The sequence below is a fragment of the Mobula birostris genome, chromosome 29 (genome assembly GCF_030028105.1).
Source record: "Mobula birostris isolate sMobBir1 chromosome 29, sMobBir1.hap1, whole genome shotgun sequence".
In the NCBI taxonomy this organism is placed as follows: domain Eukaryota; kingdom Metazoa; phylum Chordata; class Chondrichthyes; order Myliobatiformes; family Myliobatidae; genus Mobula; species Mobula birostris.
This window is the reverse complement of record NC_092398.1, coordinates 8,325,130-8,352,994: the sequence shown is the minus strand read 5'-3', so window position 1 is coordinate 8,352,994 and position 27,865 is coordinate 8,325,130. Positions and strand designations below refer to the sequence as shown.

At 40.0% G+C, this 27,865-nt stretch overlaps 1 protein-coding gene across 4 annotated transcripts in view; it reads left to right on the top strand.

Moving 5' to 3' along the window:
* The window catches only part of qkia (QKI, KH domain containing, RNA binding a), a 134,509-nt gene that overhangs the window by 52,518 nt on the left and 54,126 nt on the right, over positions 1-27,865 (top strand). For all 4 annotated transcript variants that reach the window (XR_011883571.1, XM_072246823.1, XM_072246822.1 and 1 more), the window contains exons 3-4: positions 13,952-14,068; positions 23,775-23,918. Coding sequence is in view for 3 of the 4 variants with exons in the window: in XM_072246823.1 (XP_072102924.1) it covers positions 13,952-14,068; positions 23,775-23,918 (261 nt within the window). In the remaining variant the exon portion in view is untranslated. The remainder of the gene's footprint in view (positions 1-13,951; positions 14,069-23,774; positions 23,919-27,865) is intronic.

Here is a 27,865-nt window from a genome sequence, read left to right as displayed (position 1 = left end):
AAGAAATATTTTCTGTTCCATCGAGCCTTGTCTGAATCTTGAACTTCGGTTAGATCACCCCTCAATGAGAAAATAACTTTCTACTTGAGGACAAACACCTTGCTCAGTTCTGAAAAAGGGTCTCGATCTATAATGCTGACTGTCTACTCTTTTCCATAGATGCTGCCTGACCCGAGTTCCAGTGTTTTGTGTGTGTGTGTTGCTTACCCTTTTTGGTATTGTGACTGGACTCTGTTGCACATTGTTTTGTCAGTTAGTGACGTGGAGACATTCAAGCTCTTGAAAGGAGCTTCAAAGCTTATTTAAGGAAATCATTAACTGCTGATGAAACAGTTGTTACAAGGGCCGTTAAATTATTTTTCTATCTTTAGTTAGCTTTAGACCTGTTCTAGTTTAGGTGGAGTTGTCTTTTGGCAGGCTACATTTTGGGGTGGCATGGTGGTGTAGTGAATCAGGTTTATTATCACTGGCATGTGGCTTGAAGCAAGATGCTTTATAGTACCAGAGAGCCAGGTTCAATTCACGCTGCTGTCTGTAAGGAGTTTCACGTTCTCCCCGTGACCACATGGGTTTCATCCAAATGCTCCAGTTTCCTCCTAAAAATGTACCGGTTGATGGATTATTTGGTCATTGTAATCAAAATCCTTTGTAGGGCCATATTGAAAGTATTTTGGAACTCCAAGACCTCTACTTGCCCTTCTTGATACTGAATGGCCCAACTCTTAGACTAGAATCAGGGAGTATAATTAATTCAGGGACAGCTGGGCAGTGTGGCTGGAAAGGCTTGGTTCATCAAGTGATATTTGCAACTTAGCACTTGAAAGAAATTTAATGTCCCTGGCAGTTTCTCACTGGCTCACTCCCTCCCCTTCCAGCCAGTTCACAAGGAACAGCTAATTGTTTTGTTTGACATTTCTTATTTTGCTGAGGTGATCTCTGGTCATCTCACTACATTGCATGGTCTTTCTTTCAAATCTAATCTAATAGACTCATTTGTTTGTTCTAAGTGCAATGGATTTCTTTATATAGAATCAGAGGCATAATTATATGGCATAGAACAAATCCTTCAGCCAAAACTGTGTGTCTGCTTCAGCTACTTCCATTTCCTTGCACTCGACTTGTATCCCAGTAAACGTCTGCTATTCATATACCTGTACAGATGTCTATAAACACTCTAGTTATATCTACCTCTACCACTTTTCCAGCTCGTTCCATAAACCCACTATCCTCTCAGATCCTGCTCTCTCTGTTGGTTTTAGACTCCCCTGCCCCAGGGAAAAATACGAAGACTATTCATCTTGTTTGCGACCCTTTTTTTTGCACGGGGGATTTAGGGTTTGATGTTCTCACTCCCATTTCTGCAATTTGTTTTTTTATTTTGCACGGTGTGTTGGGTGTGTTGTCCTTGTTGCTGTTTGTGTACTTTGATTTTTTTTAATGTTCGGGTTTGGTTTGATGTACTTGTTGCCGTTTGCAGGATTTGTTCAGACAAGATTATTTTATACCCTCTACAAATATGGAAGGTTAATGTCAACACTTGTTATATTTCAGCATAGTTGTGATTGTTTTAAACATCCAAGAACCTGCATGGAAGAATATTAATCACAATCATTGGCTAGCCCTTGAAGGCAACTTGAGATGAACCTTTGAACTTGTAGACTGAGCGGCCACCTCGCTAGTTGCAAATGAAGTACAAGTGCTAAGCTTAGCTAATAAATTTATTGAGTTGTCCTGATATACCAATGTGCTGTATGCTTAATATCCTACTACAATATAATCCTAACTCTTACAATCATCAGAGTATATAGGCAAACATGGAGGCTTGTGTTAACTCGAAAGGTTTTTTATTTTATTGAGACGGTGAGGAACAGGCCCTTCCAACCCTTTGAGTTGCTATCAGCAACCCCTGATTTAACCCTATCCCAATCATGGGACAATTTACAATGACCAATTAACCTACTGATCAGCACATCTTTGGACTGTGGGTGGAAACTTGCGCAGTTATGGGGGGAATGTCCAAGAATAAACAGTTGATGTTTCGGGCCAGGGTCCTTCATCAGTACTGACAAAAGTCTCGGCGTGAAATGTTGACTGTTTACTCTTATCCATAGATGCTGCTGATCTGCTGAGTTCCTCCAGCATTTTATGTGTTCTGTTTTGGATTTCCAGCATCTGTGGATTTCATCTTGTTTGAGAATGTGCAAGCTCCTTACAAGTGGTGGCAGGAATAGAAAATACATATTTCTAAACACTTCCAAAGGAAATTTAAAAAATCTTATCTACTTCCTCAAGAGAACTTTGGCATGTCCCTTTGATCCATCCAATTTTTATTGACGCTATAGAAAGTATCCTACCTGGATACACCATGGCTTGGTAGGGCAACTGCTGTGCACTTGATCACAAAATATTACAGAATTGTGGACACAGTGAGTACATCATGGGAACTGGCCTCCCTTCCATGGATTCTCTCCATACTTGCTGCCTCAGTAAAGCAATCAGCACAATTAAAAACTCACCCTCCCCAGACATTCTCTTTCCTCTCTTCTTCCATTGGGCAGAGATAGAAAGCCTGAAAGTATGTACCTCCAGGCTGAAGTGCATGTTCTACTGTGCTGTAGTAAGACAATTAAATGGTTCCCTTGGTTCTGTTGTATGATGAGGTGGACTCTTGACATCACAGTTTACCTGACAAAGGGTCCTGGCCCGAAACATTGACTGTACCTCTTCCTATAGATGCTGCCTGGCCTGCTGCATTCACCAGCAATTTTTGTGTGTGTTACCTTGTTATGATCTGGCTGAAAAAGGATCTAGAGCTTTCCTAGTCTATATGATGAATAAACTCTTCTCGGGCTTCCAGCCAGGTACAGGTATTGATTATAACTGGTGTTTCAATGACAAACTCTGCCACCTTAATCAGGGAAGACAATGAAGATGGCAGTTTGTCATCGAAGTGTCGGTTATAATCGATGCCTGTACCCTGCTGGAAGCTGGAGGAGCATTTATTTATGATCTTGCTGTTTACTTGTATTGCAGTTTCTGTGTGACTGTTACACTGTTCTGCATTGTTATTGTTTTACCTTGTTCTAACTCAATGCACTTATGTAATATTCTGATTTTATGCACAGTATGTAAGAAAAGATTGAATAGTTTGGGGCTTATTCCTCGGAATACAGAAGAATGAGAGAAGATTTGATAGAGGTATGCAAAGTTATGAGGGGTATAGATAGGGTAAATGCAAGCTGGCTTTTTCCACTCGGGTGAAATTACAACCAAAGATCGTGGCTTAAGGGTGAAAGATGAAAAGTTTTTAGGGAAAGCTTTTTCACTCAGGGTCATGAATGTGGAATAAGCTGCCAGCATATGTGGTGCATCTGAGCTCACCTTCACTGTTTAAGAGAAGTTTGGATAGGTACATGGTAGAGGTATGGAGAGCTATGGTTCCAGTGCAGGGAGTAGGTAATTTAAATAGCTCAGCATGGACTAAATGGACCAAAGAGCTTGTTTCTGTGCTGTATTCTAAACTTTTCAGAGCATCTCAGTACATGACAATAATAAACCAATTCCAAAATTGGAAGTTCATTTTGACCTGATGAGAGACTTTGCACTGTATCCCTCTGACTCTTACCTTTTTAGAAGCTTTCTCACTGGGAAAGGAGAACGTGGTTTTAAAAAAACCTACCAGGAAAGTGGACTGTAAAGTGTTGACTATTTTGGAATGTTTGAAAATGTTTGAAATCTACAGCTTTTTTGAAAAGCAGGAAAGTGTGCATTGTCACAGTATTGGCGTGCGAAATGATCTAAATGTGAAGATCCGGGTGGCAAATCAAGTGTTGTTCAAGCTTCGTTGAGTGTCACTTAAAATGCCTTTGCCTTTCGAATTGGAAGTTTTAAATGCTTGTTTATGAGCCTTCCTCAGCATGTTGTATGTGCCGACTCTTGAAAGTTGCTCTAGAGAGTATGCAAAATTTGTTGGATATACAAGGATGTTGCTGGATCTGGAGGGCCTGAGTTATGAGGAAGTATTGACTTGGTTAGGGCTTTATTCCCAGGAATGTAGAAGATTGAGAGGGGATTTGACAGAAATGTGCAAAATTGAGGGGTATTGATAAGGTACAATCAAGCAGGTTTTTTCCCCACTGAGGTTGGATGCGTCTACAACTAGAGATCTGGGTTAAGGATGAAAGGTAAAATGTCTTGGGGGAACACGAGGGGAAACCTCTTCACTCAGAGGGTCGTGAGAGTGTGGAATAAGCTGCCAGTGCAAGTGGTGGGTGCAAGCTCGAGTTCAACATTTAAGAGAAGTTTGGAGGCAGTTCAAATGGTTCAGCACAAACTAGATGGGCCAAAGGGCTTGTCTGTGCTGTACTTTTCTGTGACTCAATGATGAGGCTGCATGTTTTTCATCTCCACAGCAGCCAGAGTACAATAGAAATTTGAAAAGGCACTTTAATACAAATGGAATAAAGTTTGCAATAAATCTTACCCCACTGCATAATGTTAAGTGAAACAATTGAAGAATTCTGTAGATGTTACACCAATTAACAAACAATCAATTAACAAACAATCCTTTCGTGACTGACCTTCTACATTGCATCTTGCTCAACTTCGGTTTGATGTTCTATTGTCAGTGGCCCTGTCTTAGATCTGAACACCCTTGTGACCTTTGGTCATTTCCACCCCATCCTGATATCACCATGGTTGTGCCAATCCTTGTAACTCCCAGTGCTAAAACACTGTGAACAGTGCACTTCTGCAGTTCCAGCTTGTGTGTTATCCAGTTCTTATGGATGCACTAAGTTGCAAGATAAAGTTTGTGAACCCTTTGCAATTACCTGATTTTCTGCATTAATTAAACTCATAAAATAAGACCATAAGAGAGCGGGGCAGAATTCAGCTATTTGGCCCATTGAGTCTGCGCTGCCATTTCATCATGGCTGATCCAGTTTTCCTCTCAAGCCCCAAACTCCTGCCTTGTGAATTGTGGTCTGATCTTCATTTAAGTCACAATGATAGATAAACATAATCTGCCTAAACTAATAAAACGCAAACAATTGTACTTTTCATGTCCTTATTGAACACAATCTTTAATCATTTACTGTCCGGGCTAGAAAAAGTATGCAAACCCTTGTGTTTAATAATTGGTAGAGCCTTATTTAGCAGCAATAACCTCTACCAAATGTTTCCTGTGGTTGCTGATCAGACTTGCACAATAGCGAGCAGGAGTTTTAGACTATTCCTCCATACAAAACTGTTAGTTTATCAATATTTCTTGGATATCTTGCATGAACAGCTATCTTCAGGTCATCCACAGCATCTCAATTGGGTTGAGATCTAGACTCTGACTTGGTCATTTCAAAAGAAGAATTTTCTTTTTAAACCATTCTGTTGTTGATTTACCTTTGTGTTTTGGATTATTGTCTTGTAGCATCATTGAACTACTATTAAGCTTCAGGTGATGAACTGCTACCCTGACATTCTCCTGTAAAATCTCTTGATAACATTTTGAATTCATTGTTCCCTCAACGATTGCAAACTGTCCAGGCCCTGAGGCAGCAAAGCAGCCCCAAACCATGAGCTTTCCACCATGCTTCACAATTGTGATGTGGTTTTGGTTGGCGTGTGATGCCCCTTTCCCTCCAAACATAGTGGTGTGCATTTCTACCAAAACGTTCAACTTTTTTCTTATCTGTCCACAGGATATTGTTCCAGAAGCATTGTGGGACATCCAGATGCTCTTTTGCGAACTTGTGTGATCCTTGCAGGACGCTCACTCCTGGGGAGAGTAGCAACAATGCTGAATTTCTTCATTGGTAGACAATTTCTCTTACTGTGGATTGATGAATAGTCAGTTCTTCAGGAATGCTTTTGTAGCTTTTCCCAACTTCATTCATCTCTCCAATTCTTCTAAGGTCCTCCAGAATTTTATTTTGATCGAGTCATGGTGCACAGACAGATCTTGAGAAGAGAAGGCTCTGTCAGTAACCTGACTTTCTCACTTTTATAGGGCGGGGCACGCCTGCAACTCATACCTCCAATCTTCTCATTGATTGGAACACCTGACTCCAAATAGTGTTTGTAGAAGGCATTACCCTAGAGGTTCACACACTTTTTGAACCCAAGATCAGGCAGTTTATTAGTAATTAATGCAGAAAACCAGGTAATTGCAAATGGTTCACAAACTTTTTTCTTGCAACTGTATGTAGAATGTCTGTCTTGAACTGCCTAGCTGCTTCTCACTTTGGAATGTGTTCTTGAATTTTCAAAATCTTGTCAAAGATATCAGCATATTTTAAAGGTCGAGGAAAGCATAGGAAATGTCATCGTAGCATATGAGCTTTGTGTGTTTGGAGTCTGAAGACTGGTGATCAGAAACAGATTATCTTCGGCATATGTTGTGAAATTCAATGCATAATAGGAAAAAATTGTGAATTACAGCAAAAATAGCTAAATTGGTGCAAAAGTAGAAATGGAAAAAAAAGTAGTGGGATAGTGTTCAATGGCCATTCAGACATTGGATGACAGAGAGGAAGAGCTGTTCCTAAATCATTGAGTGCATGCCTTCAGCGATTGCTCCCTCCTTCCTGATGGTAGCAATGTGAACAAGGCATGATCTGGGTGATCAGGGTCCTTAATTATGGACACCATTTTTTTTTTTTTTTTTGAGGCATCACTCCTTGACAATGTCCTGGATAGTACAGAGTTCTAGTGCCATAATTGAGCTGACTAAGCTTACTAAGTTTAGTGTTTTAAGATTTGTTCTACACCCAACTTGGCTTCAATTAAAGGCTGAGTGCAGTGGAAATTCTGTCATTGTCTCTTGATGCATTGGTGAGACCACAGTTCATCTGCACACAAGGGAATTGCATCTGAATTGATCTGATATTGAATTATTAAAATCCTGCATTTTAATGCATAGCAAATGTTCAAAGGCATCCTGCAGTTTAATTTCATTCATGCCTCTATGAACAGGTATAGGTTCAATTACACAGAGCATCATTTGTGGAAGGTGTGGATATTTAAGTAGGTCATAATATATAAATAGCAAACAAATACATGCATTACAGTTAACTCTTTCAATCTGTTTGCTATTAAATCATACTCTACCCTGAAGTTGTTCTAAAGCTTTATTCTTTTTAACATGCTTAACATATTAATTTTAGAGTTATATTACATTCAGCCTTTCGTTCAAAGTGTGAAATGCAGTATATTTTAAATCTGACCTTTATAGCTAATATTGTCTGCATCTCATTTGTTTCAGAACCAAATTCAATACTTTTGTTCTAAAACAATATTGCAGTTGGAAGTGCGAAATAAAATCGGAAAATGCCAGATTTGCTCAATAGATCTGATGCCCGAGTTAATTTTTTGGAATGTTGACCTTCCATTGGAACTAAAGGTGTGCAAGTTGCAGATGGAGCCGTGCAGAGGTTTGAATGATGCTCTGAGGGCATGGACGTACTGTAAATAACATGGGTAAAATCTGAAATTGCTAGAGAGGAAAGTTTGAATTCTGGAAATTGGATTAAGTCAGTAAAGGCTGATTATTTGAAACTGTTAGATTTGAGTTCAGAAAATGAACATGCCATATCAGAAGTTTGTAAGCTTTGCTTAGTCCTTCATTGGATGCACTTGGGGCTAATGACGAGCAGCTGTGGGATAGAGGATTGAAGTGAGAGTATGGTCACACTTGGAGGTAGGAGATGGAATGGAATTAAAGCCAATACCCAATTTCCATGTACTTATTTTGTTTAGACATACAGTGTGGAACAGGCTCCTCTGGCCTAATGAGCCACAGCACCAAGCATCCCGCCTATTTAACCCTAGCCTATTAACAGAACAATTTACAATGACCAAATAACCTACTAGCCAGTATGTTTTTGGAATGTGCGAGGAAGCTGAAGCACCTGGAGGAAGTCCCCACGCTGACGGAGACAGCATACAACCGATGGGGGAATTGAACTCAGAACTCCAGATCTACCAAGTTGTAATAACATCACGCTAACTGCTGTTCTGCCCTGGAGCATTGAATACAATATGCTATATTAGAGGCACGAGTATTTCAGGCCAGGGAAATGATGTACAAGGGTGAGGGTTTCTGTGTTTGTATGTGATGATGCTATGAAGAGGGTCTTGTGTATTAGGGGTGAAAGAAAGAACCAATGTATTGTGGAGGGAGAGAAGATGCCACAGGGGCAAGTTTGGAGGATGATCCTCAGTATGGAGATTGATAAGCTGAAATTGTAAAAGCAGTCAAAATTGTGAATAAATAGTTGGATTCTAACCATTAATATTTGTGAACCATTAACATCGTAAACCATTAACATCGTAAACAATGTTTCAATGAGTGTAGAGATCTGCTTGTTTGAGCATGAGAATCTCAAGTCCCAGTTGCTCCAGAATAAGGTCATTACAGTTGGATAGGGTTAAGCCTGGGAACAAAGCCAGTATTTTAAAGCATGGGTGTAGTATTTGGACGTAAAGTGTTAGCTGGCCTCTAGAATCTAATGTACAAATTAGGTTGCAGATTTTTTTGGCTGACAAAAAAAAATCTGCCTGAATGATGTGATGACTGATCGTATCCCTTCTCTGTTAGACCAACTTTGAAGTATTTGAGGCATCTAGCAACCACTTGATTATCATAAATAGGAATTTGTGATGCTAATTGAACATCAGATTGTGGGTGGGGTGCAGGAAGAGATGCCATTACTTATGTTCTAAACTTTGCTTCCGTTCTGAAACAGTGCAAGCTCTTAATTTTTCTTCCCATATGGTAGTTAATAAGATGCTAACCAAGAGAAAATCTGCAGATGCTCAAAATCCAATCAATACACATAAAATGCTGGAGTAACTCAGCTCAGCTCAGCATGCCGTCCAGCATGTATGGAAAAAAAGTATAGTCAACTTTTTGGCCCAAGACCCTTCATCAAGACTGAATTTTTAAAAAAAGTCAGAGTTAGAATGTGGGTGGAGGGGCAGAGTCTGAGTTAGAAGTCCTCCGCCTCGCCACACCTTCTAACTCTAATTCCTCATCTTTTTTTTTTCTCCAGTCCTGATGAAGGGTCTTGGCCTGAAACATAAGTTATACTCTTTTCCGTCAATGCTGCCTGGCCTTCTGAGTTTCTTCGGCAGTTTGTGTATGTTGTTTTAATAAATGCTATTTTGCAGTCTGGTGGTAAATCCAAACACTCCCCTGCCCCCAAGACCATTAAAACAGACCAATGCATGATTATGATCAACACTTTGCCAAGTAAAGGGTAGTTCCTCCCTGCACTTCGTTTGGCACATCTGGTGGCAACCTTGCCATTTCTTTCGTGTTTGTCTGTTTTATGAGGCGGAGTTGCTAGCTCGACACTCGACCCAGCACTGCTGGAAGGCATACAAGGAGTCGGCTGGATTCGAACCTGGGACCACTCGCACCAAAATCTGGTGCAGTTGCTGCTACACCACCGGCAACAGACACATTTTGTAAAGAGGCTTGGGGAAAATCGGGACATTTTGTCTCTCAGCAAAAGTAAGAATCTTTGTTTTGTGGAAGGTAGGGTACCTTTATGAAATTGTCCTTAATGAGCATAAATTCAAGCTGAGGGAGAAAATGAAAATTAGAAGAGATTACTATCTCCACCTGCCAAGAGACCAACCTCAAAATCTGAAAAATTAAAACATTAGGAATACTTGAAAATTCCTATCTGCAAATTCCTTGTTCAGTGGAATGTTTTAGCTAGTTAAAGGCTGCAAAAAAGCCCCAAAACATCGGTCATTAACACAGTTATTCCACATGTTAACATCACTTGCTGCATTAGCGTTAATAGCATAATTAGGAATAATAGCTTCTGTTGGAGAGTTGTGTACCACTGGAGAATCAAATCTCTCATTTAATCTTTTTCTCATCATTCCACCATCCATTCTCCTAGGAGCAGAAACCATGCATGACTTGTTTGAGTTTGAAGGGGATTGTGGCTGCTTGATCTCTTTCTGGGCACATGCTTCATCCTCTTCCCTGTCACACACCTTTGTTTACCTGACCTCTATTGTCTTTCCTGTGGACTTCAAAAATTCCAATCACTTACCATAAACTGAAATGGGCTTAGGCATTTTGCTGCCTCATGTATTCTCTGACATTATTTATTGAGATACAGTGTGGAATAGGCCCATCTGGCCCTTCAAGCTATGCCACCCAGCAATCCGTCGATTTAATCCTAGACTCATCGCAGGACAGTTTACAATGACCAGTTAACCTGCAAACTGGTATGGCTTTGGACTGTGGGAGGAAACTGGAGGAAACTTGCACGGTCATGGGGAGAATGTACATACTACTTACAGGCAGCAGCAGGAGTTGAACCTGGGTTGCCTGTACTGTAATGTGTTATGCTGAACACTATGCTATTTGCCATCTAAGAGTCTTAATCTGTCTCGCATATATTTGAGAATTAAGCTTCTGCAGTACCCTGGGGGATAGAGAACTCCAAAAATTTACTACCATCCGGGTTAACAAATTTCTTGTGTCAGAATACAAGGCTTGTGACCCTTGACTGCTCAAATCGGCGAGTAATTGTTTGGGACAGTGTTGGGATATTTGACGTCGGTGCATTAGGAGAATACAGAAATCCTGTATAAGTGGTGGAAGGTGTACAGTGTTACAAGAATCAACCATTGTAATAATGATCAGGGAGGCACAGAAAGAATCTAGTTACCAGAAAGTACCTTTATTGTTTCAACGGAAGAACATGCAAACTTCAACAACCCAATACCTCTGTGCAGACCTAGGTTTTCCTGACCTTCCATGAACAGTCAAAGGATAGAAAAGCTTTTACCAGTTAAAAGGGAGTTTCTGCTGTTGTCACATGTTCTTCATAGTCCCTTTTTGAATCATCATGTGTCCATGGAACACTTCACATCTAAGATGGTGAACTTTCTACTGAGTCATCGCTGAAGCGTCTGCTTTTATATTCATTGCTTACCAACTCAAATGTTACATTCAGTGTCATTGGCTGTAGGTTGTGCCTGACCTTTAACACCTTTTTATTGGCTCTGCTGTAGGCCAGCATCCATTTATTGCCCTCCCCTCAGCAAGTAACAGTGGTAATTTATGGTTTAGTCAGCAACTAACGTGAATCATACAGAACAGATACAGACCACACCATTCACAAACCTTCATGCTATATCCAACCAAAGATAACTCACAAATAACTTCTTATTTGGAAATATCCTTAGTTTAACAGATTACCTAGAACATTATTATGTCTACTTTAAAACACTGATCAACTTGAGCTCACAAAATGGAGAACAGTGTCTCTTCATAAAATAGCAGCCTTCATCTGCTCCATCATGGCAAAGGCAATTGGCCTGTCTGCTTCCAATTGATTAATTCAAATTCACTGATTTGTAGACTATAGTTGTTTCTGCCCAACAACAGCTTTTGATCATATAATTTAATGTAGTTTTCTGATCTTTTATAGCCAATTCAGGCCTCATATTTGATTTTCCTTCATTTAAATTTATAATCCCTTAATCTAGTAGTTAATATATCAGTTCTACAGTGAGTATTGTTGAAAGTTTGAAATAACTTTATTGAAGTACATACGTCACCATATACAGCTCAGAGATCCATTTTCTTTTGGGCATTTGCAGTAAATACAAGTAAATAGAGTCAATGAAAGACCTCACCTAACAGGACTGGCACCCAATGTGCAAAGATAACAAACTGCAAATACAAAAAGAAAAATTATCAGAGACTTGGTGCCTGTTCCACTGCTGGTGTTTAGGGCAGCAATGAAGGTCCACCATCTCTGGCGATGTCAGGGCTTCCTTCATCATATCAGTAGCTCCCTCTGTTTTCATTACTGTCAGTCATGCAAGTCCCAGGTGTAGACTCAGGAATACCGTCATGCTCAGATGTAGAAGGATTCTTCATTGCTGTGTCTCTATCAGTTTTGTTCAGTCAGGGTTGTTAACCCTGAGGTGAAGCCCCGAACTTGGAGAACCAGTGGCCCACTCTTAGTCTGTCCTCTATCCTTTGATGTGTTTGGCATGGGTGACCCTACCAAGAGCCAAAGCATAAAGCCTTAACTCCACCTAACGTGGATCTCCAGGTCACTAAATCATGCAGGCCTCCAAACCTCGACAGGATTGTAGTCCTTCTGAAGAAAATAAATAAGTAAGCAGTAAATACTGAGAACATGATGCAGTCTTTCATTGATTCTATTGTGATTGTTATTCTATTATGAAAATGAATCTCAGGGTTATATATGGTGACTTGTATATACTTTAATAAGTTTACATTGAACTTTGAACCTGAGATGAAGGGTCCTTAAGTGAGTCCATAGGTTGTGGGAACAATTCAACGATGGGTTTTTGATTCCTCAAAATACTGACTATTTCTTACGTCTGCTTAGAATTTACTCATTACATTATCAGTATTTGATTTGCATGGACCTTTCTGTATAATCACCCACAGTAACCTCTTCCTGAGCTTCTACCCTGCTCTGCTATTTGGAAGTTTGCACTCAGCTCCCACCAGTGTTTTCTGCCCTTCATTCTTCCTTAGCTCCATTCAAATTTACTCTATTACTGGATTTTCCCTGACACAAGATGCTTGCTGCGCTGCCTCATCCTACCCTTTATTAATCCTCTGCTGCACTGACCAACTTGCCAACCTTTTTTTGGTAAGTGACTTGAAATGACTACTAGATTCACAAACACGAGAAAAACTGCAGATGCTGGAAATCCAAGCAACACACAAAATGCTGGAGGAATTCAGCATGCCAGGCAGCATCTATGGAAAAGAGTACAGTCGACGTTTCAGGCTGCAACCCTTCATCAGGACAGGACTGTTAGATCGTCCATTTAACTTATTTTGTGCTTATCTAGTTACAAATTTCATATCAATTCCAATAAAATCTTTTGGTTTTCCATTGTTGTCCTTCTGGCTCTAATTGGAGGTATATTGGGGGACTGCTTCGTTGTGCTCCTTTGCTCCATCCACCACAAGTGGGACTTAGCGGTGGCCAAAATTTTAATTGCCATTCCTTTTCCAACACATTGGTCCACAGCCTTCTCTTGTGCCAAGATGAGGTCACCCTCACCTTGTATTCCATTCGGGTACCCTCCAACCTGATGGCATGAATACCTATTTCTCCTTCCAGTAAACAAATTTCTTCATCCACCCTCCCACATCCCCTTTATTCCCCATTGTGACTTTTTACTTCCTATCTGCATATTACTTCCCCTGGGTCCCTTCCTCCTTCCCTTTCTCCCATGGTCCACTCTCCTCTCCTGTCAGATTTCTTCTTCTCCAACTTTTGACCTTTCCTACCCACCTGGCTCCTCCTAACACCTTCCAGCTAGCCTCCTTCCCCTTCCCTCCACCTTTTTATTCTAATATCTTCCCCCTTCCTTTCCAATCCTGAAGAAGAGTCTGGGCCTAAAATGCCGACTGTATATTCATTTTCATAGCTGCTGCCTGACCTGCTGAGTTCCTCCAACACTTTGTGTATGTTGCTATAGATTTCTGGCATCTGCAGGCTTTCTTGTGTTTATATTCTTTGTATTCTGTGTCTTCACCTGACTCTGGCTATCACTAGCTTTGTTTACCAATAATCAAAATTAACCATGGAAACCTATACTTAACTTCGTAAATTAAGAGAATTTAAAAAGAAATTTTCCACCATGAGCCGTGATTTTTCTTGGAACCAAATAGTGCTTTGAAAAATTGAACCTCTGTGTGAGGTAACTCCAATTTATTTTCCTATCATTTATTGAAAAAGTGCGAAGTATTTTATAAGTATGAATTCTTTGAATCTGTCTAGAACATTTAGTGAATTGAGTGTCAAATACATAAATCAGTGATAAGTTCTTTTGGCATATACAGAGAAAAATACTATATTTCTATGAAGTGTACAATACAGTGGTAGTTAACATTTTTGTATCTGAAATTATCATTTTTTCTTTTCAGTTTAACTTTGTTGGTCGAATCCTTGGCCCAAGAGGCCTCACTGCAAAACAACTGGAAGCAGAGACTGGTTGCAAGATCATGGTGAGAGGGAAAAGTTCAATGCGGGACAAAAAGAAGGTAAGATTAAGACCCCGTCTGGGTAGTTAAAGTTATATAGATGGCAACAAGTTTCTGCTGGTCAAAGATGTTGTCTCTCAGAAGATCTGCCTTGGACCCATCATATAAATGTAATTGCAAAGAAAGCACAACAATGCCTCTACTTTCTTACAAATCTAAGGAGATTTAGTATGACATGAAAAGCTTTGACAGACTTGTATAGATGTGTAGTAGAAAGTGTATTGACTGGCTGCATCATGGCCTGATATGGGAGCGCCACTGTCTTTGAATGGAAAATCCTTTAAAAGATAGCGGATTCGGCCCAGTACATCATGGATAAAACCCTCCCAACCATTGAGCACGTCTATGTGAAACACTGTTGTAGGAAAGCAATATCCATCATTAAAGATTCTCACCACCCAGGCCATGCTCTTTTCTGGCTACTGCCATCAGGTAGAAGGTACAAGAGCCTCGGGACTTGCACCACAAGGTTCAAGATAGTTGCTAACCCACAATCATCAGGCTCTAGAGCAAGAGGATAACTGCACTCATCTATTGAGATATTCCCACACTGAATGATCTCGCTTTAAGGACTCTTTCTTGTTATTACATGCTCTCGTTATTGCTGTTTATTTGTACTTGGGTTTGCACAGGTTTTCTTCTATGCTCTATTTGATCTTTCATTGATCCTGTTATAGTTACTTTTCTAGATTCCCTAAGTATGCCTGCAGAAAAAAGAATCTCGATTGTGTGGGGTGACCTATATGTGCTCTGATAATAAAATTTACTTTGAACTTTGCTGGTAAAATCACAATAGGCCATTGTGATCTCAGGATCATGGTGAAGGATTGGTTAGCCTTACTGTAGGAGGGAATATAGACCAGCTCAAAGAAACTCAAAAGATCAAAGTACAATGCTTGAGATTCATTTCTTTTCAGGAATTAACAAAGAAATAAAATAGAATCAATGAAAAAGTACACAAAGACTGACAGACAACCGATGTGCAAAAAAAACAAACTCTGCAAATACAAAATATATACAAGTAATTACATAATACTTAGAAGATGAGTTGTAAAGAGTCCTTGAAAGTGACTCCATCGCTTAAGGGATCATTTAAAAAGTTGAGGTGAATGAAAATTACCCACACAAAATCAGGAGCCTTATGATTATAGTGTGAAAACTGTTCCTGAACTTGGTGGTGTGGGACCTAAGGCTCCTGTACCTCCTTGCTGATGGTAGCTGCAAGAAGAGAGCATGGCCAAGATGGTGGGGCAGGGGGTGGGGTGGGGGAGATGTCTTGATGATGGATGCTACTTTCTTGTGACAGTGCTGCTTGTAGATGTACTCAATGGTGAGGAGGACTTTGCCTGTGATGGACTGAGCTGTGTCTACCACTTTCATTTTCAGCAAGTTTTCCCTTCTATGTCTCAGGGAGACAAAGACTAAAATTCAGTTCCACAGACAGACACAAATTTGCATTTTGCAAATCTGTATATCAAGTATTTTGGGGAAGGGTGTGGTTGAAATGCATGCATCCAATTTGTGATTTTCTTGAGTAACCGGAAACCCAAGTATAACAAGTTTTGAAAGAAGTTTACCTGCAGAATGTTCTTTTAGCAATTATAAGGGGTGACTTGATTCACTCTTACTATTCTTGAAGCAGGGCTATGCTTTCTAAGTTTAAGAACTATTAGACAAACATACTATCCAGCAGGTTTAGCATCAGTGGCTTTTAAAAGTCCAAATTAATTTATAGCCATATTTCCACTGAGGATTTCTTCCACCTCAGATTACTTTACTAATCCAAGATGAATCTGATACTGATGTATGTTCATATCTTTAACACAGCAGCTTGAAATGGGCCATAAAATAAGTTAATTTTAGAACAATAGCAAATTAGTCATAAATGCTGGCCTTGGCAGCATACAATCAATAGGGGAATACATTTGTATAAAAAGAATGCTATTTCATTAAATAGGTAATTTTCAAGTTTTTTTTTCCACTGTGGATCCAAAAACTGCTGACTAGCTGGCAGATTTTTGCTGTTGCGGGACCTACTTCCTAAGAGGGGTGGTTGGGGATCCTAAATGACGTGTAGATATACAGTGTGTGTGTCTTCAGGCTTCTGTACTTTCTTATGGCAACAATGAAAAGAGGACCCTCCTGGATGATGAAGGGTCCTTAATTATGGACACTGTCTTTTTGAGGCACGGCTCCTTGATGTCGAGGATATCATGGAGGCCAGTGCCCATGATGGAACTGACCAATTTTACAAATCATTCCGGTTTACGAGCCCCCCTCCCCACCCCCATGCCATACAGTAATGCAGCCAATTAGAATGCTCTCCACAGTACATCTGCAGAATTGTGAGTGTGTTTTCAGAGATGTACCAAATCTCAGCGATTCCAGATTGCTTTCCCCCATTTTCATGCTTGGATAACTTAGCTGCTGTACAAGTATGCAGGAAAAAATAAACCTTGCATTGTTTTGACACCATGTTTAACCCAAGTACAGAACAATTTGTAGCAGGTCTCATTGTAGGTTTAGTTAGCAGCCTGGTTTATGTTTTTGATATGCCAAAGTCTCTTCCAAATACATTAATTTTGCTTTCTCATTCCATGACTCGTCTTTCAGATTCTGCAAGTAGCACTCAAGAAAATTGGTGGGGTGTGGGATTTTTGGAAAATTCCTCGATTATGACATAACCAACAATTGTTTGCCACCACTAGTCCTGCAGCATGTAGAGCTTCACAGAGGGGTAAAACAGCATAGCTCATTAGATGTCTTTGGGCACCTCATCTGTTTTAATATTCGGACCAGTAACTAATGCCTTGATGTGTATAATTGTTGGCTGATCTTCTGTGCCTTGTTTTGCACCTTGCCACATTGAGTTCATCTGTGGAAAGCTAGATTGAAGATGAAATGTTGAGGGGTCTGGTTGCCTTGTTTTCCTTCCCCATTCATACATGTATGAACAGTATGCAGGACAAGTTTTTTGTATTTTATCACCCGTGACAGTAATAAACCAATAGCGAACAATAGAGCATGGTGATGAACTAGATTGAAGGGAATGATGGAGGCTTCTGTACCTCCTTTCTGATGGTAGCAAAAAGAAGAGGATATATCCAGGATGATGGGGGTTCTTACTGCCGTTTTGAGGCACTGCTCCTTGAAGATCTCCGGGATACTATGGCGGCTAGTGCCTATGATGGAACTGACTAATTTACAACTCTCTGCAGCTTACGAGCTTCCCTCCCCCCCAAAATACCATATTAGACTGTGATGCAGCCAGTTAGAATGCTCTCTACGGGACATCTGTAAAAGTTTGAGTGTTCTAGGTGACATACCAAATCTCAGCGATTCCAGATTGCTTTTGTTCATTTTCATGCTGGATGGCTTAACTGATGTACAGATATGCAGATAGAAGGGAGTGATGGTAAGTTAATTGGTCATTGTAAGTTGTCCCGTGATTAGGCTAGGGTTAAATCAGGAGTTACTGGGCAATGTGTCTCGAAGTGCCGGAAGGACCTATCAATAAATAAAATGATTTAGTCTCATTGGTTCCAAATTGATTTTGTTTGTGTAACATTTCAAGTGGTGTTTTATTGTTAGCTCATGGAGTAAGTGCTAGGTGCATATTAATAGTAATTTTAAATTAGCTGATGATGAATCATTTAGGGCAGTGATAACCAATAGCTCCACCATATATTTATTTTTATAAAACCTAGACTTGACCTTGGGTGTATAGTTTCTTTCACATGGGTTGATTTTTGTTGTAGGAACACAGAAGTTGTGTAGATCACTGGTGAAGAATGGTGTAGCTAAGGGCAATTGATCAAAACAGAGCTGATCAAATGGTATTTAATATCTGGGGTGGTGTTTCCCTAATGGGTTAAATTAGTTTTGCCTGAAATCTTAACTTGAATTTTGGAGGCCATAAGGAACCACATCTGGTTTTCAGAATCAGGTTTAATACAATTTTGATAGGATAAATGGAAGCAGGCTTTTTCCACTGGGGTTGGGTGGGACTACAACTAGAGGTCATGGGTTAAGGGCAAAAGTTGAAGGGGAACATGAGGGGAAGCTTCACTCAGAGGGTTGTGAGTGTGGAATGAGCTGCCAGCATAAATCATGCTTGCGAGCTCGATTTTAACATTTTAAGAAAAGTTTGAACAGTACATGGTTGGGAGGGGTATGGAGGGCTATGGTCGCAGTGCAAGTTGATGGGAATAGGCAGTTTAAATGGTTTGGCACGGACTAGATGGGCGAAGTGACCTGTTTCTGTTCTGTACTGTTTTATAACTCAGGCATATGTTGTGAAATTTGTTGTTTTGCGAGAGCAATACATTGCAATATATAATTTTAAAAAAGCTAAATTACAATAAGTCAATATAAAAACATAAATTAAGTAGTGCAAAAAGAGCAAAAAAAACAGTGAAGTAATATTCATTATCCATTCAGAAATCTGATGGCCTTTTGAAGGCATCCTCTATGCTGGGGAGGCTAGTGTTCATGATGGAGCTGGCTGAGTTTCCCCCCAGCATTCTGCAGCTTTTTTGAACCTGTGTTATGGCCCCTCCATACCCAGTGGTAATGCAGCTAGTTAGAATGCTCTCCATGGTATATCTGCAGAAATTTGTGAGAATCTTTGATATACTACATCTAAAATTCCTAATGAAGCAGTAGATCAAATGGCATTTAATAATTGGGCTCGTAATGTTTCAATCACTGCACAGATCCATTGTCTCAGATTCAAACCTGACCTCTGGTGTGGAGTCTGTTCTCTCTGTGACAGCATATTTTCTCTAGATGGTGTTTTCCCTTCACATGCCAAAGGTGTGTGGGTTGATACGTTAACTCTCTGCTATAAATTACCCCTAGTGTGTAAGTGAATGGCAGAAACTGGGGGACCTGATGGAAATAATGGGATTTGGTATGATCATAGTAAGGATGGGTTCCTGATCACTGGTATGGACGCAAAAGACCAGTTCCGACACTCCATGACCATCAGAGCTTTCAGACTTGTGTAATGATTTAAAACAAATTGCCAAAATAAAAATTAGTGTCTAAAATGGATGAGATTTAAGAGATTAGGAAATGAAGTTAACACTGGTTTGTTCATTTCCACGGATGCTGCCTGACCTTCTGAGATCTTCCAGCGTGTGTGTATGTGGCAATGTTTTAACTTGTCTCCAGGCTCTTGTCTTGGAGCAGGAATTATGAATATGAAACGAGAATCCCTTTTGAGGTTCAAAAAACACTTTGCTGTCCATGTCCCTTCACGCTGTGTATTCCTTCCGGTTTAGGGAAACTCTAAAAGCAGTTTAATGATGTGGATTTTGGTGAAACTTAATTTTAAAGAGTCTAACCGTAGTGGTGTATTTTTGACGTTACTTACTTGGTTAAAATCTTGTGTTGATTCGTGTTTGCTAGGTGTTCGCTTTGAAAGAAAATCATTCACTTAGCAGAATAAACCTGAGTGTAAACTTTAAATGCTCAAGTCACCTTAACCTGGTGCCTTCATTAAACCTAAGTAAATACCAAACAATGTTCACACACTTCATTGAATTGAATAATATGGCACAAAAAGAACCATTTGGCCTATTGAATTGTGGTTAATTTTAAAGAATTCCAGTTAGATTCAGTCTCTGTATCACTGATTTTCTCTGGTACTGATTTTAATTACCTTTTGAGCTGCATATTGCCCCCTTTTTTAAAATACATAAATTTTTTCCCTGTGATATGTTACAGTGGCATTGAACTGCCCTCTAACATTGGAAACGATTCATTTATTGTAACTCTTCTTGAAATTTAAATTTGTTTTCTGCATGCAGAACAATCAAAATGCTTTTGCACCCTTTCCAAATGTGCACTTTTTTTTTAATAGTAGGTCATTCAGGAAACTGGGTGCATTGAAAATGACAGTGGCCAGTCCAGCAGTCATTGGTACTTGTTATAATGCAGATGACGCAAATGTATAAAATTTCTCACAAGGACGACTGTAACAGGTGCCAAAAGTACGTTAAGTTTGTCATTGTATTTTTTGATTGAAGCTTCCATTTGGTGTAAAGGGCTTTATTGCAGCCAACACTGATTTTAAACATTTTCAGCTTACACACACGCACACCTGCTGTGACATTTTCCAATTTTGAATAATCGAACAGTGATTCATGATTTGTTACCATTCTGTAAGAGATGGAATAGATATTAAAGCAAAAAGCCAAGCTAAGTGACTGGGTAATGGTTGCTCAGCCTCTGTTAAAGTTAAAGGCACCTTAAAAAGGACCACATCAAGTCTGCAGAGATTCACCACTCTGGCTAAATGTGTTAGAACTTGTTTAGCTTTTGTCATTGAGTTAGCAAGAATAATGAAGTGGTGGGCTAGTCAGTGAGTACACAAGTGGTATAATTTTGAAACTTGTTAGTTTGTGTAAGGAATTGAAGATTTGATTTGCAATGTGGAATAGTTTGAGATGTGGAGCTTCTAGAGTTGAATGTACAATCCATTAAACTATGGTGTGGCTAATCTTAAATCAATGGTGGGTGATTTTGTTTTCAGTATTACGTGATTGACATTCACTCAAGCTTTGAGGTTTGGTACAGCAAACATCTAGATTCGGATCTGGTCAATGACATCTGGAAATTGAATCAGTCAGGTTTATTATTGAAATATAGCATGAAATGTTTTTTATGGCAGCAGTACAATGCAGGACAAATACTATACATTACAATAACAACACTAAACCTGAATAATGAGATAGTGTCCATGGACTGTTCAGAAATCTGGTGGGAGGAAAGAAGGCTACTGTACCTCCTGATGGTACTAACAAGATGACATGATGTCGTCTTGTTAGAAAATGATGAGGTTTCTTAATAGTCATAGTCATACTTTATTCATCCCGGGGGAAATTGGTTTTCATTACAGTTGCATCATAAATAATAAATAGTAATAGAACCATAAATAGTTAAGTACTAATATGTAAATTATGCCAGTAAATTATGAAATAAGTCCAGAACCAGCCTATTGGCTCAGGGTGTCTGACCCTCCAAGGGAGGAGTTGTAAAGTTTGATGGCTACAGACAGGAATGACTTCCTATGACGCTCTGTGTTGTATCTTGGTGGAATGAGTCTCTGGCTGAATGTACTCCTGTGCCCACCCAGTACATTATGTAGTGGATGGGAGACATTGACCAAGATAGCATGCAACTTAGACAGCATCCTCTTTTCAGACACCACCGTGAGAGAGTCCAGTTCCATCCCCACAACATCACTGGACTTACGAATGAGTTTGGTGTCTGCTACCCTCAGCCTGCTGCCCCAGCACACAACAGCAAACATGATCGCACTGGCCACCACAGACTCGTAGAACATCCTCAGCATCGTCCGGCAGATGTTAAAGGACCTCAGTCTACTCAGGAAATAGAGACGGCTCTGACCCTTCTTTTAGACAGCCTCAGCCTAATGATGGATGCCATCTTGTCCTCAGCGGTGGGGAGGGTTGTACCTCTGAAGCTCTACAGCTCTCTTGTGCATTGAAGGCTCTATACAAGGCTGAATTTACAGCAAATTTCTACAGATATACAGTGGATAGTATTCTGCTGGTGAGCATTTGACTCAGTCAGTTATGCTTCATGGTATATATGTAAAAATTTGCTATAAAGTCTTTAAAGCACCAAATCTCCTCCAACTCCTAATGAAGTAGAGACAGTTGCTGTGTTGCATTCTTTGTGATTGCATCAGTGTATTGGGCCCTTGATGGGTTCTCCAAGAAGCTGGCACTGAGGAACTTGAAGCTACTCACACTTTACACTGCTGACCCCTCAATGAGGGCTGGTGTATGTTCTCTGACTTCCTCTTCCTGGCGTCCACAATTCTTTGGTCTTGTAGGCATTGACTGTGAGATTGTTTTTCCAATGCCCTTCAACCCAGTGATCAATCTCACTCTTGTATCCCTCCTTGTCACCATCGAGATTCTGCCAACAACAGTGGTGTTGTCAGTGAATTTGTAGATTGTGTCTGTCTAGCCCCACAGACACGATTACTGATTACGGAAATCGAGGATCCATTTGCAGAGGGAGGTACAGAGGGTCAAGTTTTTGAAGCTTGTTGATTAGCAGAGAGGGGATGACTGTTGAGAGCTGAGCTGTAATCCTGTTTTGCTGTTGCCTAGATGCTCCAAAGAAGAGTGAAAAGCCAATATGAGATGTAATTAATTTTTCAATTAGATATTGCCTGAAATCTTTCACTTTGCTCAACTTTTCATTCCCACAATTCAACAGTTTTTCTTGCTATATCTTTAAAATTTTCAATTGAGGTACTTCAAAACAACTGACTAGTGTTATCCTGAATGATTTCCCTTTAGAACTGAAATGTTTCTTTACAAGAAGTAACAGGTGTGTGTTACACTTGTGTAGCCAATGTCCTGTATGCTGCATTCTGAATTTTAGAATGTTGTAGGAAAACTTAATCAGGTAGCTCAGAATCACTGATGTAGGTTATGTAATTTGTTGTTTTGGTGGTCAGTCCAGCGAAATGTTGTTTTATTAAAAACTTAAATTACAGTAAGAAATATTTCAAATTTTAAATTAGTGCAAAAAAGAGTGAAAAAAGGGCCCGGTAATGTTCATGGGTTCATTGTCCATTCAGAGATCTGATGACAAAGGGGAAGAAGCTGTTCCTAAAATGTTGAGTGTATGTCTTCAGACTCCTGTTCCTTCTCTCCGATGGTAGTAATAATAGAGCATGTCCTGGGTGATGAAGTCCTTGATGCTGAGGACGCTAGTGCCCATGATGGAGCTGGCTTGAATGGACAACCCTCTGAAACTTCACATCCTGTGCAATGGTCTCTCTTATCAGACAGTGATGTAACCAGTTAGTATGCTGTCCATGGTACATCAAAATTTGTTCGATGTCTTTGGTGACATACCAAATCTCCCAAAACTCCTGACGGAATATAGCTGATGATGTTCCTTCTTCGTAATTGTTTCAACTATGAAGCCCACCTTGTGCTGATTTCCTGAAGGAAGAGCATCCAAGTTGTGGTTTGCGTTTTGCCTTCTGTGTAGCAACGAATGAAATCTCATGCTATTGTACCTCTAATGTTGTACATGGTTTTAAATACACTTTTCATGGTGGAATGGTCTTTTGGGCCCTGAATGTTTAGGTAATAGCTTAATCTTGCTGGTGTAGAATGTGCTGTTTGGCTGCTGCAATCATAAAATCTGATACTTTGAACATTCCTGCAGTCTTTAACTGCTGGTGGAGAATTATGCTTATAATCAGGTAATTTTGCTGGTGTACGTTTAACATGAGAATCAGTGAAATCTTACAATTTAATGGTTTTAACTTGATCAAATGGAAGAGGTTCCAGGCATTTGGAATAACTTGGTAAAATCCCTGGAGTGCTGCCTTGTTAAATTGCATAGCGGTGTTTGTTCTGGATAATCGGCTAGGAATCAATTCAAAGGTGATTGCATTTTTTTTATGCTTTATCTGTGATTCTGTGCTGATTAAAGTGCTTTTGGAATGGTTTGTATTTCCTTAATTTTTTTTTGCATGTAATTTGCTTTCTTTGTTTTCTTTCTGCCTGGTGGATCCAGAATAAAATATCAAACCCTTATTGTGTACATCAGAAGGGGCTTGGAGGTGGGGCAGGGTTCTTAACTGGAGGAAGCATAAACTGTTTGAACCCAACATCACATGTTCTATATTTTTTTTTCTCTTCAGGAAGAACAGAACAGAGGCAAACCCAACTGGGAGCACCTGAATGAAGATCTCCATGTATTAATAACTGTTGAAGATACTCAAGACAGAGCAGAACTAAAGTTGCGAAGAGCCGTAGAAGAGGTTAAGAAACTTCTGGTGCCTGCAGTAAGTTTCTTAGCTGTTTCTGCTCTTGGTTATCATAAAGGCTGGATTCAGAATATAATTGGGTTGCCCAAGCTGTTGAAGGTTATCAGTATGTCACAGTAGCTACTGGATTTTCCCAGCTATACTACGTTCTGTTGTGAAGTTGTGTCTAAATGGTGATAGCAGATATCTTAAATTCTTCTGCAGGAAGCGCTGAAAATGGGTAAATTGCTGATCTGTCTTTCATGTCTCAGCACTGTACAAGAACTTTGAGTCATTAACTTTAACTCTGGACCCATGAAATTGTGCTGTAGCATGTTATGCATATCACTTTTTTTTGGTATGAATTTTCTGTGAGCTAGTAGACTTCCTAGGATTGCTTCATCGACTAAATTTTGCATCAATTAAGTTTAGTAATACTTGAATGCCTGATCATATTCTTAAGTGGCTTGATTCGTGCCAGTCTGTGCCCACCTACAGCAAGACCTGGACTGCACCCCTACTTGGAGTATTTAAGGTGCTAACTGATGTGGCAATCAAGCTGATTTTGCTGTGAAGTTTGAGCTCAACTGAGGCCAGTGGGGAGTATGCTCTGTTAATTTGCTATGCATAGATCCAAACCCTATTTTGGGTGACTTTTACAAAGCTCAGAGCAATGCTAATTAGATTTGAAAGCCTTAAAAAGAAGGTTCAAGGAGCAGGAATGTATTCCTTCAATGGGTCTTCTGACAACACAAGTGGGTGAATCTTAGTCCTGAACAACAGGAATTCTGCAGATGCTGGAAATTCAAGCAACACACATAAAAGTTGCTGGTGGACGCAGCAGGCCAGGCAGCATCTCTAGGAAGAGGTGTAGTCGACGTTTCAGGCCAAGACCCTTCGAAGGGTCTCGGCCTGAAACGTCGACTGCACCTCTTCCTAGAGATGCTTCCTGGCCTGCTGCGTTCACCAGCAACTTTTATGTGAATCTTAGTCCTGTGTCTCTTTGCTGCCTTTTTGCTCCCAGAAGCCTCTCCCTCTACATGTCCATTTTTGCCTTGCCTTCAAAGGATTCAAGGTACATTTACGATCAAAGAATGTATATATTATACAACCTTGAGATTCATCTGCTTACAGGCAGCCACAAAGCAAGAAACCCAACGTAACCCAATTATCAAAAAAAAAAGCCCAACACCTAATGCACAGAGAAAAAGTGGGGCAAAATGCAAACAATAAAAGCAAGCAACAGCATTCCAAACCAAATTGAGTCCATAGATCTGGAGCTGGAGTAGGCCCATAGCCTAGATCTCAGGTTGGCAGGGCAAATCATTGAATATTCAAAAACACTCAATATTACTGGGACTGATAACCAAAACCTGGTGTGCTGTTTGAAATAATAGAACACACACAGTGATGGAGGAACTTTGTAGGTCATGCAGCATCTATGGATAGGAATAAACAGTCAATGTTTCAGGCTGACACCCATCATTAGGTCTGGAGATGGGGGCGAATGGGGAGAGAGCAGATGTTCTCTGTTTGTAATGACCAGTGTGTGCAAAAATCTTGTGTCATGCAGTTTTTTGCCTAGTGACAACATGAGTGCACTAAATTAAATGGAAGTAAACCTAAAGCTATCCTAAGGATAATAAGCCATTGCACTTCAAACGAACTAGTAGTTCTTTTGCGCTTTATGCCCTTTGCTTCTTTTATTCAACATAGTGAATCAATAATTTCTTCAATAAATACAGTATAAATAAGCCAGTTTTTAAAATCACAAGCTCTACGTAGTCAACACGGTCTGCATCAGAAACCAGAAAAACAAATGTGATTGAGTATGATTGGCATGTTAAGTATATTTCACAACAAGATAGGGTGACAATGTTATGTGCAGTTTAAATTCCTTTGTGTGCTAGTAGCAAAAGATGTGTGCGCTCTTTGGAGGGAGCATTGGGGGAGAAGCCAGAATGAGGTGGGGGGAGGTGGAGTACAAACTGGTAGATAATTGATTGTTTGAAATCTTGTGTTGTTATTTAAATTGTGTATTGTAAGTCTTTAGAATTTTCAATCTCAAAAGGTTACTTCTTGGCTAAGTTTAATATTGATAGGTTTTTGGACAAATTGGGTTTGTGGGTTCTGACGATTGATCAGAAAAGTAGTCTTGAAGTGTATTATCTTGTCAAGAGCCTTTCTGGCTTAAGGGGTGATACTTCTATTGGGGAGTTAATATAATTGGGCAACAAATACAGTGTGTGTGAAAAATACAATTTCTGAAGGGCCTTCATGCTTCTGGGAACCACAACTAAAGTGCTCACAAGCACAAAGTATGCAGGTACTGGAAATCCCCAAAGCCACACACACAATGCTGGAGGAACTCAGCAGGTCAGGCAGCTTATATGGAAAAGAGTAAACAAACGACGTTTCAGTCCTGAAGAAGGGTCTTTGCTTGAAATGTTGTCTGTTTACTCTTTTCGATAGATGCTGCCTGGCCTGCTGAGTTCCTCCAGCAATGTGTGTGTGAGTGGTTTTCAACTTAAGTGCCCTCTGAATTAATTTTTTTCCTTAAATTAGGCAGAGTTACATGAACATCTGCTCACATCAGTGAGTGAAATACTTTTGTTTTCAACAACATGAAATTATGTATTGAATTTTCCACTACAATTAAGTGCAGCTCTGTCGATGAACAGATTTTTATTTTGGTCTGTGTCAGTACCCTGCAATAGAGTGCTTCTGAGCTGAACATTAATACTTAATGGTATTCTTATGCCCTGCAGCTTGCTCACTGAATTTTTTTTCCCTCTTGGCAAGTTAATATACTCGACATTAAGTGTTGCCAGGTGTGCATTTAAGTGTTCTTCAGTTAACATTGTGAAAAGGACTCTCAAGGTTGCAGATTGCTCAGAGTAATGGAGTGTAGTATCAGTTGAAATTAGTATTTTTTTGTTCTTCTGCCATCCAAATGTTTCCCTTTTTTTGGGGGGGGGAAGGTTGTTCATTTTGGCTAATGTAGTGGGCTGGTGACTGTCTATTAGAGTTTGATTTCCTGAATTTTATGTTACAATTACATGTACAGTAGTCAAGACTATCTACAGTTCACCACTGAAGTGAATGCTTATTTGATTTTTGCATACAAGGAAATGTTGGATTGTCACTTGAATTTTTGAAAGAACATGCCTACAATTGGACACTTCCCCCACTCTGACCTTTCACCTATGATACATTCTCCTCTCCTATTAGATTCCTTCTTCTCCAGCCCTTGACCTTTCCCACCACCTGGCTTCACCTATCACCTTCCAGCCAGCACTCTTCCCCTCCCACCATTTTCCCCCCTCTGATGTCTTCCCCCTTCCTTTGTCCTGAAGAAGGGTCTCAGCCCGAAACTTCGACTGTTTGTTCATTTCCATAGCTACTGCCTGACCGGAGTTCCACCAGCATTTTGTGTGTTGCTTTATTAATTACTTGATCAAGTCCGGCTTGAATAGAAACATAGAAAAACTACAGCACAATACAGGCACTTCGGCCCACAATGCTGTGCTGAACATGTACTTACTTTAGAAACTACCTAGGGTTACCCATAGGCTTCTATTTTTTTTTTTTTTTTTTTTTTTTTTTGAAGCTTCATGTACCTATCCAGGAGTCTCTTAAAAGACCCTATCATATCCGCCTCCACTACAATCGCTGGCAGCCCATTCCACGCACTCACCCCTCTGCTTTAAAAAAAAAACTTATCCCTGACATCTCCTCTGTGCCCTGTCGTGTTACCCATTTTAGCACTGGGAAAAAGCCTCTGACTATCCACATGATCAATGCCTCATCATATACACCTCTATTGGGTCACCTCTCATCCTCCGTTGTTCCAAGGAGAAAAGGCCAAGTTCACTCGGCCTATTCTCGTAACACATGCTCCCCAATCCAGGCAACATCCTTATAAATCTCCTCTGCACCCTTTCTGTAGTTTCCACCTCCTTCCTATAGTGAGGCGACCAGAACTG